This window comes from Nicotiana attenuata, unplaced genomic scaffold, assembly GCF_001879085.1.
Source record: "Nicotiana attenuata strain UT unplaced genomic scaffold, NIATTr2, whole genome shotgun sequence".
In the NCBI taxonomy this organism is placed as follows: Eukaryota; Viridiplantae; Streptophyta; class Magnoliopsida; order Solanales; family Solanaceae; genus Nicotiana; species Nicotiana attenuata.
The window spans coordinates 143,017-157,137 of record NW_017672412.1 but is presented as its reverse complement, the minus strand read 5'-3'; the positions used below and the strand labels follow the sequence as shown (position 1 = coordinate 157,137).

The 14,121-nt window shown below is 41.7% G+C and overlaps 1 protein-coding gene across 1 annotated transcript; it reads left to right on the top strand.

The window, feature by feature from the left end:
• The first annotated feature begins 27 nt into the window (after nucleotides 1-27).
• Nucleotides 28-903, top strand: LOC109213092 (protein ENL-like). The gene is made up of 2 exons (XM_019376846.1): nucleotides 28-612; nucleotides 730-903. Exons 1-2 carry the CDS (start codon nucleotides 28-30, stop codon nucleotides 901-903), a joined length of 759 nt encoding a protein of 252 aa, XP_019232391.1.
• The last annotated feature ends 13,218 nt before the right edge of the window (nucleotides 904-14,121 follow it).

Here is a 14,121-nt window from a genome sequence, read left to right as displayed (position 1 = left end):
CCCAAAATTCTCCAGAAATCCTTCACCATGACAAACCCTCAAGATAACCCTGGAACTCCCCCACCAGTGTCTCCCTCAAACACATCCTCATCTACTCCTCCTGTTGAAAACCCAAAACCTAGTTTTCGTAGGCAAAAAATGCTAGCCAGAAAAACAGTAGCTTCTGGAGCTTTTAGGAAAGCTCTAAATGAAAAATTGAAGGCTAGTCAGAAGAAGGAAAGTCCTGCTAAAGAATCCGACTCAAGCTCTGAGTCTGAAGCATTTATTTCTGTCAGTGAAGGAGAACAACATGGGTCTTTTGATACTGATAAAAATCAAGAAACTCCTGGTGAGGTTGATACTTGTTTTGTATTTTCTGATGTGGTAGAAAAGGAAGATAATAGGTTTGTTTTGGTTGGTCCTTTGAAAGATGTAAAGGAGGCTGAGTCTAGTAGAAAGGGAAAGAAAAGGAAAGACAAAATTCTTGCAATCTGTGGAAGGGTAGAGGAGAGTGGCAATAAGTCAGGGGGAAGTGGCTCCGGGGAGGCTGCTGAAGGTCTTCTTCATTTGAGTAAACAACAAGATGAACATGGTTCATTTGTTGAAGAAACCCTAGCTGACATCTTGAAGAAGGTTGGGGCTAGCTATGATCCAAAGAAACGCAAGGCTTCTTCCCTAAAAGCTCCAACTGCTTCCAAGCCAACAAAGAAAAACGAAGTGTCATCTCCTAAGTCTACTGTCCCTTCAAAGGGAAGAGCAACAAGAAGCAGGGTCAAACAAAGTGAGGAAGAGCTGCAGAAAGCACTGGAAGAAAGCAAGAAGAAAAAGAGGGAAAAGGAAAGGAAAAAGTTGTGGAGAGTGCTGAGGTTGCAGAAGAAGAAGAAGAGGAGATGGACCTGGTCCATCACGAAAGAAGAAAACTGAAAAGGTTCCAACACCCAAACCAAAGAGTTCCAAGACCTCGACCAAGAAGTCATCCTCTGTACCTGTATCTGCTGAGTCCTCGTTGGCTCAAAGAACTAGGTCTGCTGTGAAGGGAAAACAAAAGAAAATTATTGAAGAAGAAGAAGAAGAATGGAGTGGAGAAGAAGAAGAGGAGGAGTCTGAGAAAGAACAGGATAGATTTGCCATTTTTGGCAGGAGAAAGATCTTGAAAGGTAGGTTGTTGAAAGACCTGGAGGAGCCAGGTATGATAAGATTGGTGGATGCCCTAGCTGCACAAGGATGGAAGGACATGGTCCTTCAATTGGATGGAAACTGGCCAGGAAGGAGCTGATTGAGTTCATGGCAAATGCCACTGTCAAGAATGGGGTTGTCACCAGCATGGTTAAAGGAGTAAAGGTGCAGTTTGATGCACCTAAATTGGGTGATATTCTAGACATTCCCAGTGTGGGATATGATGATTATACTAGGCAAAGGTGGCCTTGTCTGGATTCTCTTCCTACTGCACTCCAAATCACTAGAAACTTTTGTGATTCTGCAACTGCTGAAGATGTGCCTGAAGCCAGGTTTGTTCAGAAGAGTGAGATGAGGGCTGAGCACAAGGTGCTATTTGAGTTTGTGAAAATGCTTGCTGCCAAGGCAGGAGAGAAGGCACACTGCCAATTACATGGACTTGGTCCTCATGGAGTGCCTGGTGAGAGGAATGCAGATAAACTGGCCTGCTTTTATTGTCAAACTACTGGATAGAGTCATCAATGGCTCCAAAGCTCATGCCACACCATATAGGTTCCTATTGACTACTGTTCTGGAAAGGCTAAATGTGCCTTTGAAGAAGTGAGAAATGGCATCAAGCAAGGAGCACTTTGGTGTCAAGACTCTTATGGCTTGTGACTATCCAGTGAATGCCACCCCAGTTGAACCTGGTTCATCTCTGAAGACTCCTGTGAATAGCAAGGTTAGGGCATTGGTTCAAGAATGTGGAACAAAAGATGCTGAAATTGCTAGGCTTCAGGCCCGTATTGCTGAACTGGAACATGAGAGAAATGGCCTTAAATCGGAGCTAGCAAAGGAAAAGGAAAAGAGTGATGGAATGCTTCAGAATATGCTCAACCTTCTCCAAACCCAGCCCTCTAGTTCCTCCAAGCCTTAGGTCCTCCAATTCTTGTCTTTGAACCAATCTAGAACCCCCCCCCCCCCACTGACCCAGTTAGGGATTTTTTTGTGTTTTTGCTCATGGTTGGAAGTTTTTTTCTTTCTTTTTGTGGTCTGTGTATGGAGGCATCTCTAATCAATGACAATTTGCTATTTCTCTTGTTCTATTGCAGATTCTGATCTTAATCATTAATTTTGTTTGCTGGTTGTTGATTAATTAAAGCATGTTTTCACTTGCAGTTGCCCTAGTGGCCATGAGTAATTATTAATACCTAGGTTCACAATATATGCAACTTTTCGATGATGTCAAAAGGGGGAAGAGATATTGTGCTTTACTTTGTATGTTGAACTAAAGTGATATTTATAACTTGATTAAACCTGGTCCTTAATGATAAGTTAAGATTTCTAAGTTAAAGTGTTGATAATTAAGCTGAGTTCTACAAGTTCTCTGATCAGTAAAAGAACGGAGTTTGTCATCATCAAAAAGGGGAAATTTGTTGGCCCAAGTTCAGATGAAGTTTTGAAGATTGACAAATGAAATCAGTCATGGACCAGGTTCATGATGTGAGACACAGTGGTTATCTACTTACACATGTGAGATGCACGTGAAGAAGATAAGACTCAAGGATCAAGCAGCAATATCTTCTGAATTGATCGAAAAGGTTGCATAAAGGATGAGGAGAAGAAGTCTCCTAATGTGAAGAGAACTTAATCCGGATCAAGGATAAGGGTTGGAGTTTGTAGTGTTCTAGGACTCAAATTCGACAAAGGATCAGCAATTGAGTCTCAATCAAACTCTGATTACTAACTCATTAAATAACAATGATTGTTCTCTTTTACAGGTGTTGCACAAACGCAGAAGTGAAACTAAATTGAGAGCAAAAGAGCGAGGCAATTTTGCAAGCAATTTATGTGGAATTCAAGTGTGCATTCCTGAAGCTACTTGGACAAGATAGAAGAACCAATTCCATTATGTTTATTCTTATTCTAGTTCAATTGTAGTAGGTGGTTTAAAGTTGTACCTTTCCAACTTTCATAGAAGCAATTGTATTAGGTACTTTGAGTATTCAAGTTAGAGTTAACTTGAAAGTGTCACAACAGTTGAGGCTGTGTGCCACACTGGGATTAGAGTTTAATCCTTAGGTTTACAAGAATTTTGTAAATGCTGTTTTGGCTCAGTGATTTTAGTGGAAGTTTGGGAAAATCCTACTGAGTAGTAGGTCGTGGTTTTTTCACCTTTTGAGCCAGGTGTTTTCCACGTAAAAATCTCTGAGTTCTTTATTTTATGCACTTTTAATTCCGCAAACAGTAGTAGTAAGTACACCTAGAAGAACCAGGTTCTTCTAGAGCGAAAATTGGGTACCACATAAATCACCCCCCCCCCTCTTGTGTGGTATTGACGTTTAGAACATCAATTGGTATCAGAGCAGGTTATCCTTGAAGTGGCTAACACCTTAGGAAAAGATCAACATGAGTGCACCACCTAGGAACTGGGAAGGGCAATCCACTACTAGGTCTCCACTCTTCAATGGACAATACTATTCTTGGTGGAAGAACAGGATGAGGGATCAGATCATTGGAGAAGACTATGAACTTTGGGACATAGTTACTAATGGTCCCCTAGCAACTACAAAGAAGAATGCTGAAGGAGTGGACGTGCCAAAGACAAGGGTTGACTGCACTACTGAAGAATTGAGGAAGTGGGAGAAAAATGCTAAAGCCAAGAAATGGCTTGTGTGTGGACTAGGTCCTGCTGAGTACAGCATGATCCAAAGTTGTACCACTGCTAAGGAAATCTGGGACACCTTGCAAGTGGCTCATGAAGGAACACCTCAAGTGAAGAGGTCTAGAGGAACACTGCTGTATTCTCATTATGAGAATTTTACTATGAAGGAAGGAGAAACTATCCAGGAGATGTATACTAGGTTCACCACACTGACAAATGAACTTAAGTCTCTTGGAAGGGTTATTCTTGAAGAAGACAAGGTTGAGAAATTCTGACAAGGGTTCTGCCAATCACATGAGAAAGCAAAATCACTGCTATTCAGGAATCCAAGAATATTGCTACTCTCAGACTGGATGAACTGATTGAAAATCTGACTGCTTATGAAATGAGAAGGCAAACCATAAAGATGGATACACCCAAGAAGGAGAGAAGCTTAGCTCTCAGAATTGCTGAAGGCTTAGATCTGGAAGATGATGAGATGGCTATGATCACTAGAGATTTTAAAAAGTACCTGATGAGAGGAAAGGGTTCTTCAAGAGGTACAACCTTCAACAAGACAAGAGCTCCCGAGAAACGAGAAACAGACCAATGAGGGTTGCTACAAGTGTGGTAAGACTGATCACATGATCAAAAACTGCCCTCAATGGGAAATTGAGTGGAAGAAAGAAAGAACTGAACGAAGGAACAGGAAGAAGGAACAGGTTCAACCAAAAAGAAACAAAGGTTCAACCAAGGCTATGGTTGCTGCTTGGGGAGAAACCTCAGATGAAGACTCAGAAGATGAAGCTGAAGAAGAGCAAGCACTGATGGCCATCGGAGAATCAGATGATGAACAAGAGGTAATTATTCTTCATCTCAAAGACAAGATTAAATTCTTGTCTAAAGAAAAGTTGGCTGAGCTATTACTAGACTTCATTGATGAATCTGAAATAATTAATAATGAGAAGGAAGTTCTGTCTAGGAAATGTGTGATCCTAAAAGCAAAATGCAAAAGTCTAGAGTCTAGGGCAAATTAGAGTGATAACAAAAAAGCTGAGTTGACGAACCAGGTTCTTGAACTTGACAACAGTGTCCTAGAACTTAGGTCTGAAAACCTAAAACTGAAATTAGGAATAGGAAAGAAGAAAGGTGATCACACATATCTCACTCTAGAAGAAAATTTGGGAAAAATGAAAGATGAATTGTATAAGAAAGATGAATTCATCAAAGGCTTAAAGGAAGATCTAGGAAAGGTGAAACATGAACTAGACAGAACGTGCAAGTGGAACAAGGCTTCTGATGCACTCTCCTGGCCGCAAGAGCATCACAGTAGCAACAAAAGAGGACTTGGCTATAGGACTCAAGCTCCAAAATGGGATCCTAAAAGCAAGTACCTCACACTTCCTGAAAATAAAATCTGCACACACTGTGGTAAGACTAGCCATTACAAATATAAATGTAAGGCAAAAGAAAAGGCCAGTCAAAAGAACAAAGCTTTTGTTCAAGAAAAAAGTAAGCTACCTGGATGGGCAAGAAGGAATTTGATTCACCCTTTTGCTTATAGAAAGGGACCCAAACTAGTTTGGGTTCCTAAGACTAACCCCTGATTTTCTTTTGCAGGTCCAAGTGAAAGGGAGGAGCCAAATATGGTATATGGATAGTGGCTGCTCAAAACATATGACTGGGGACAAGGACCAGTTCCTTTCACTTGAGGACTTAAAAGGAGGTAATGTCTCCTTTGGTAATGGAAAGAAAGGTGAGATCATTAGGGTTGAAAAGGTAGGCAAAACAGATTCTCATTCCATAGAGAATGTCTACCTGATAGATGGCTTGAAATATAGCCTAATAAGTGTGTCACAACTATGTGACAGAGGTAACCTTGTGGCTTTTACCTCCACCAAATGCTTTGTGATTAACCTTACCACTGACAAGATTGTTTTGCAGGGAAAAAGAGTTAACAATATTTACATTGTAGATTTGTCCACTCTTTCAGAAAATGAACTCACTTGTTTGAGTGTGTTGGTTAATGATCCCCTCCTGTGGCACAAAAGACTTGGTCATGCAAGTCTAAATCAGCTTAACAAATTAGTCTCTAAAGACTTGGTGATAGGGTTACCTAATATCAAGTTCAAGGAAGACAAAGTTTGTGAGGCATGTGCAAGGGGGAAGCAGGTAAGGTCATCCTTCAAAAGCAAGAAAATGGTAAGTACAACCAAGTCGTTGGACCTGGTCCATATGGATCTATGTGGTCCAATGTGAACCATGAGCAGAGGTGGAAAGAGATATGTAATGGTGCTAGTTGATGATTATTCTAGATTTACCTGGGTTCTATTTCTAACCTCCAAAGATGAAGCATTTGACATGTTTTCTGCATTTGTTAGAAAACTCAGAAACAAGTAGGAAATCAACTTGCCTCCATTAGTTCTGATCATGGAATTGAATTTGAAAACTCAAAGTTTGCTAAGTTCTGTGATGAAAATGGTATAGATCATAATTTCTCTGCCCCTAGGACCCCTCAGCAAAATGGAGTAGTTGAAAGAAAGAATAGAACTCTTGAGGATATGGCTAGAACCATGCTAATCTCTAGTAAATTGCCTCACAGCTTCTGGGCAGAGGCTGTAAACACTGCATGTTACATAATAAATACATGCATGACTAGGCCTCTTGTTGAGAAAACTCCCTATGAGTTACTTAAAGGGAGAAAACCAAACATATCCCATCTTAGGGCATTTGGTTGCAAGTGCTATGTGCACAATAATGGAAAAGACTCCCTAGGTAAGTTTGATCCCAGAAGTGATGAGGGAGTGTTCTTGGGATATTCTTCACATAGCAAAGCATTTAACAAAAGAACTTTGTGTGTTGAAGAAAGTGTGCATGTAGTATTTGATGAAACTAACATTCTTTCTGAGAGACAGGACTATGAAGATGAAGCCATTGGATTGGTAAAAGACTTGACTGAAGCATCAACTCAGGTTAAAGTGGCACCAACAGAAGGAACAGGTGATGGAACAGGTTCTTCCATACATGGCAACCTGACAGGGGGGAGAAATCAAAGAGGAATTGAGATAAACTTATTGAAGGAACCTGTTCATGATCCTCTTCCTCAGCAAATGGCAGAAACATCCAGCAGAAGCCAGTTGGTTGTGAAACCTCACAAGTATCAAAGTTCTCATCCCATTGAGAATATTCTCACTGATCCTACATCTGGAGTTAAAACCAGATCACAATTAAAGAATCTGTGTGCTTTTGATGCTTTTCTATCTATCATTTAACCTAAAAATGTTGTTGAGGCTTTGCAGGATGCAGGTTGGGTGAATGCAATGCAGGATGAGCTTAACCAGTTTGAAAGGAGTCAAGTTTGGCACCTAGTACCAAGACCCAAGGACAGATCAGTCATTGGTACAAAATGGGTCTTCATGAACAAACTTGATAAAGATGGAACAGTTACAAGGAACAAGGAAAGATTGGTGGTCCAAGGTTACAGCCAGGAGGAGGGCATAGACTATGATGAGACTTTTGATCCAGTTGCAAGACTAGAGGCAATCAGACTTCTCAAAGCCTTTGTAGCACATATGGAATTTACTCTATATCAGATGGATGTCAAAAGTGCCTTCCTAAATGTCTATCTAAAAGAAGAAGTGTTTGTGAAACAACCTCCAGGGTTTGAGAGTAAGGAATGTCCTGAGCATGTGTACAAGCTGGACAAGGCTCTCTATGGACTCAAGCAGGCCCCAAGAGCATGGTATGACCGACTGTCAAAATTCCTGCTGGAGCATGGTTAAAAGAGAGGTAAAATAGATAGTACCTTATTCTTAAGGGAAAAAGGTAAGGATCTCCTTGTTGTGCAAATTTATGTTGATGACATAATCTTTGGGGCCACCACTGACAAGCTAAGTAAGGACTTTGCAAAATTAATGGGGAGTGAGTTTGAAATGAGCATGATGGGTGAGCTCAACTTCTTCTTAGGCTTACAGATCAAACAAAGTCCAAATGGAACCATGATCCATCAGCAGAAGTATACAAAAGAGCTAATCAAAAAGTTTAAAACGGAGGAATCCAAAGAAATAGACACACCTATTGCAACTGCCACTAAATTAGATGTTGATGANTTGCTCATTGTTGATTGTTTTCTTTCTTTTGTGTCTGCTTTGTAGAAACATTTCCTAATCAATGACAATGCACTTTTTCTCTTGGTCTATGTAGCTTCTGATCTTAATAGTTAAATTTTTGTCAAGTTGATTATTGATTAACTGAATCATGTTTTCACTTGCAGTTGCCCAAGTGGCCATGAGTAATAATTAAAATCTGGGATTCACATTATATGCAACTTTTCGATGATGCCAAAAGGGGGAAGAGATATTGTGCTTTACTTTGTATTCTGAAATAAAGTGATATTCATAACCTGATTAAACCTGGTCCTTAATGATAAGTTAAGATTTCTAAGTTAAAGTGTTGATAATTAAGCTGAGTTCCACAGGTTCTCTGATCAGTAAAAGCAAAGAGTTTGTCATCATCAAAAAGGGGGAATTTGTTGGCCCAAGTTCAGATGAAGTTTTGAAGATTGACAAATGAACTCAGTCATGGACCAGGTTCATCATGAGAGACACAGTGGTTATCTACTTATACATGTGAGATGCACGTGAAGAAGATAAGTCTCAAGGATCAGCAACAATATCTTCTGAATTGATCGAAAAGGTTGCATAAAGGATGAGGAGAAGAAGTCTCCTAATGTGAAGAGAACTTAATCCGGATCAAGGATAAGGGTTGGAGTTTGTAGTGTTCTAGGACTCAAATTCGACAAAGGATCAGCAATTGAGTCTCAATCAAACTCTGATTACTAACTCATTAAATAACAATGATTGTTCTCTTTTACAGGTGTTGCACAAACGCAAAAGTGAAACTAAATTGAGAGCAAAAGAGCGAGGCAATTTTGCAAGCAATTTATGTAAAATTCAAGTGTGCATTCCTGAAGCTACTTGGACAAGATAGAAGAACCAATTCCATTGTGTTTATTCTTATTCTAGTTCAATTGTAGTAGGTGGTTTAAAGTTGTACCTTTCCAGCTTTCATAGAAGCAATTGTATTAGGTACTTTGAGTATTCAAGTTAGAGTTAACTTGAAAGTATCGCAACAGTTGAGGCTGTGTGCCACACTGGGATTAAAGTTTAATCCTTAGGTTTACAAGAGTTTTGTAAATGCTGTTTTGGCTCAGTGATTTTAGTGGAAGTTTGGGAAAATCCTACTGAGTAGTAGGTCGTGGTTTTTTCACCTTTTGAGTCAGGTGTTTTCCACGTAAAAATCTCTAAGTTCTTTATTTTATGCACTTTTAATTCCGCAAACAGTAGTAGTAAGTACACCTAGAAGAACCAGGTTCTTCTAGAACGAAAATTGGGTACCATACAAATCACCCCCCCTCTTGTGTGGTATTGACGTTCAGAACATCACCATGGCCTGATGATGCCCCACGATAACCTAGCCGAGCTGACTGAGCATGCCTGAACTGACGGCCTCTGCCGTGCAGATACTGGCCCCTCGAAGGAGCGCCCCTAAAACTACCATGACCTCGAGGCCTCTTGGCCTCCCTCTCCTTGTGCTCCTAGCGACGAACTGACTCAATCTCACGAGCAATATCCACAACCTCTTCAAACGCAGCACCTGACACTCTCTCCCTAGTCATGAGAACCCGAAGCTGGTAGGTGAGGCCATCAACAAAACTCCTGATCCTCTCTCTCTCTCTCCGTAGCAACCAGCCAAATAGCATGTCGAGCTAACTCTGAGAACCTCATCTCGTACTGAATAACAGTCATCTCCCCCTGTCGTAACTGCTCGAACTGCCTACGCAGCTCTTCCCTACGGGACTATGGGACATATCTCTCCAAAAATAAAGCGGAGAACTGCTGCCAAGTAAGAGGTGCCGAACCAATAGGCCTACGCCTCTCATATGCCTCCCACCAAGTGAAGGCAGCTCCGGTAAACTGAAAGGTCATGAATGCAACCCCGCTGGTCCCTAGAATACCCGCGGTGCGAAGAATCCTCTAACATCTGTCTAAGAAACCCTGGGCATCCTCGCTCTCAACACCACTGAAAGTAGGAGGCTGGAGTCTGCCAAACCTCTCCAATCTGCGTTGCTCATCCTCTAGCATAACTGGAGCTCGTAACCTTGAGCAGCTGCCACCGGCTGGGCTAGAGGTGCCTCCGGTGTCTACAAACCCTGAACCACCTGATCGGGCGTGCGGGTGGCGGGAGTCTGAGAGCCTCCCCCTGCCTGAGAAGTGGCTGCGGCAGTAGAGACCGCGACCGCCTGAGCAAGACTCATACATACCGTCAAAATCTAGGCCAAAGTCTCCTAAAGACCCGAAATCATAATGGGCACAGCTGGTGCCTGAGCTGGTGCCGATGGAGTGTCAACAACTGGGACGTGCTCCTGAACTGGGGCGGCTGGTGGATCTGCAGGTGCTGCCCCAGCTGCTGTGTGGGCTGCACCTCTGCCCCTACCACGGCCTCGACCGCGTCCTCGGCCTCTAGTGGCTCCAGCTGGTGGTACTGGTGGTCGTCCATCCTGACCGGTCGCTCGTGTCCTCACCATCTGTGAGAGAATAGAATAGCAGAAGTTTAGTACTTGGATCAGCAAATTCGCACGACAAGAATTTCAAGAATACAGAATTTTCCTAAAGGTTCTCCAGCCTCTCGAGGATAAATACAGACGTCTCCGTACCGATCCGTGAGACTCTACTAACTTGCTCATGACTCATGATACCTATGTAACCTAGGCTCTGATACCAACTTGTCACGACCCTAGATCCGGACCTGGTCGTGATGGCGCCTCTCATGAAGACAAGGCCAGCCGACACACTTCCAATTCACCTTAAGCAATTAAAATAATAAACATTAAGTCTTTAACAGAATTAAAATCCCAAATATCAGTGAATAGTATGATTTGCGGAATTAACACAGCCCGACATCGGGGTGTCACCAGTCATGAGCATCTAAAATAATACTACAAGTCTGAAAGTCTACTCCACTACTACATAACTGAAACAGAAGGAAATAAGATAGATGGAGAATGCACTGGGCTGCGAATCGCCGGGCAGCTACCTAGTGAATCTCTGGAAGTCTGCTGGACAGCTCTCAACCCTGGCTAGCAGGACCTGTAGCGCCCGAATCTGCACACAGGGGTGCAGGGAGTAAAGTGAGTACTCCAACTCAGTGAGTAATAACAATAAATGAAGACAGATCGATATAAAATCACGTTAAACACAACATTAGGCTATAAGAGGCAGAACAAAATCAGTAAACATAATTAAGCAGTGAAATCTCATAAAACACCTTTTAAGCAGTCCAACAATCTATAGGAAAAACAACTGGAGATGGTAAACACATAAGGACTGCCCCTCGGGCAAAGTAACAACAGAATCGGCCCCTCGGGCAATATCACAGAACAATACCAGCCCCTTGGGCTATATCTAATATCTCAATGGGTACCCACGCTCATTAGGGGTGTACAGACTCCGGGAGGGACCCCTTACTGCCCAAGCACAAGATCAAGCCATCTCGTGGCATCATAAACAGGCTCTTGGCCTCATATCAATCACACGACACCTCGTGGCGTACAATCTCAGGCCCTCAGCCTTATTATCATAATCAGTATATCACCAGTGCGGCGTGCAGCCCGACCCAAAAGTAACCTCACAATAAAGGCCCTCGGCCTTACTCAGTCAGAATCTCATAAGCCCCTCGGGCAACAGTAAACATGATGCTCAGCTCAAAATATCTTTTAAAATATCATTTAAAGTGTTTAAATCAGAGTAACATGGCTGAGTTTCGAAAGCAGTAAAATATGGCATGACTGAGCACAAGTATGAAATCAAACAGTGAGGAAAGAAATATCAGTAAAGATCCCCTAAGGGTCCAAACAGTTGGCACGAAGCCCAAATATGGCATTTAGCCCAATACATGACAATATCAAACAATTTGCTATCAAATACACAGTAAAACAGTCATTCGGGATAGACTAAGTCACAATCCCCAACGGTGCATGACCCCACGCTCGTCATCTAGCGTGTGCATCACCTCAACATAGCCGAACGTTGTGTAATCCGGGGTTTCATACCCTCAGGAAAGCATTTAAAATCATTACTCACCTCAATCCGGCCCAAACTCTAGCTCGCAATGCCTTTGCCCCTCGAATTGGCCTCCCGATGCTCCGAATCTACCAAAATCAGAACGTAATCATCAAAATATGCTAAAGGGACAAAGCCCACTCGAAAATAATCGAAAAACCATGCAAATCCCGAAATTTCCAAAACCCGACCCCCGGGCCCACGTTTCGGAATTCGACAAATTTTACGTCATTAGATTCCTTATCTCCCCACGAGTTCACACATATCAAAAGTTCCAAAATCCGACCACAAATGATCTTTCAAATCCTCAATCAAAGGCCTAAGTTTCTAAGCACTAGTTCCTCCATTTTTTGCTTAAATTCCATTGTTTCAGCCCCAATCCGTGAATTAATACAATAGGAACGAGTTTTTAGGTCCAAAATCCTTACCTCAATGAAGCTCCCTTGAAATCCTTCTTCAAAAATTGCTCAAAACCCCCGAAATCGCTTTTAAAAATGGTGAAACCCTTTGAAAATCATGAAGGAAATAACTTATATGTTCTGGTCCAGGGATTTTGCATCTGCGACCAGTTTCCCGCTTTTGCGGTACCGCATTTGCGGTCCTTGAACCGCTTCTGCGGTTTTCACTTAAACCGCTCACTCCGCATCTGTGATGCCTAGCCCGCACCTGCGTCATCGCAGGTGCGGTTCTTCTACCGCTTCTGCGGTCCTTGCCAACGTCACCATCTTCCGCTTCTGCGACTCCTATCCGCATCTGCGGGGGTCGCACCTACGATCCTTCAACCGCAGATGCGGTTATGACAGCAATCCAAAGGCTTCAGCTCTCAAACTTTATTCAAAACCTTCCGTCAACCATCCGAAATCACCCCGAGGCCCCCGGGACCTCAACCAAAAGCACCAACGAGGCTTATACTACCATCCAAACTTATACCAACCTTCAAAACACCTCAAACAACATAAAAAACCACTAAAACAGATCGAATTCAAGCCTAAGGTTCTAAAATCTTCCGCATTCCGCTTTTGATCAAAAAGTATACCAAACCACGTCCGAATGACCTGAAAGTTTGCACACACATCCCAAATGACATAACGAAGCTACTGCAACTTTCAGAATTCCATTCTGACTCTTATATTAAAATCTCACCTATCAACCGGAAAACGCCAAAAACTCGATTTCGCCAATTCAAGCCTAAATCTACTTAGGACCTCCAAAACACATTCCGATCACGCTCCTAAGTCCCAAATCATCTTCCGAAACTATCTGAACGATCGGAACTCACATCCGAGCCCTCTAACACATAAGTCAACATCCGGTTGACTTTTCCAACTTAAGCTTTCTTAAAAGAGACTAAGTGTCTCCAACCTTCTCAAAACCTTTCCGAACCCGAGCCAACCAACCCGATCACATATAAAACCGATAATTAAAGCAATAAGAAGCAGAAATGGAGAAAACGGAGCGGTAACTCATGAGACGATTGGCCGGGTCGTCACATAAATTCATCTCCACGGATTTTTTAGTTTGAAATTACAACAATAATGTGATTAAGTCGTCATTGGGAGAAGGATATAAATCCTTATCAGCATCATAGTCGTCATTTAAGTCATGATTGTTCGGTGAATCCTAAAATCTCCTAAGGGATTTTTGCTTTATTCTCTGGAAAATTTAGGCACGATCAACTTTAACTCATTTGCTTCTTACATTGGATATTTTTCTTTTTTCACTTGTTTTTTGCTATTTAGATTTGTCTTTTACTTCTAAATTTTCGTCTTGTTTTTTGCCCGCTTCTTCTCTAAGTCCGATTCTTGATTTCTTTGCTATTCACTTTGTGGTTGTCATTACTTTAACGAAATAAAAAATGTTAATGAAATCAATTTAACAAAGAGAAAATGAATAAAGACTCCATTCAATTTGTCATGAAATTTTTTTTACACACCTAAACTTTACGGGTGTCCTAACACCCTACTATTGTTAAAACAATTATAATTATTTACTCCCTCCTAAGTCTTGGTCAGTCGCGCGTCTTAGACAACGCAATTGAGCGCGTCTTTGCTCTATTTTAATCATCAAAAACGCCAAAAAAAAAAAAAATTAAATTTCTAACTTCAATATAACCCCCAACCAACAGTAAAATTCATTCTTCTCCAATATTTTACTAAACCCAATTGAAGAACCCTAATTTCTTCTTCATCTAAATTCTGCCGAACTCGCATCAAGTTGCTCTTT

Coding starts and splice junctions, on each gene's coding strand:
- LOC109213092 (XM_019376846.1), top strand. CDS start 28: ATGACAAACCCTCAAGATAACCCTGGAACTCCCCCACCAGTGTCTCCC. Junction 613..729: donor TAGCTGACATCTTGAAGAAG/GTTGGGGCTAGC, acceptor GTCCCTTCAAAG/GGAAGAGCAACAAGAAGCAG.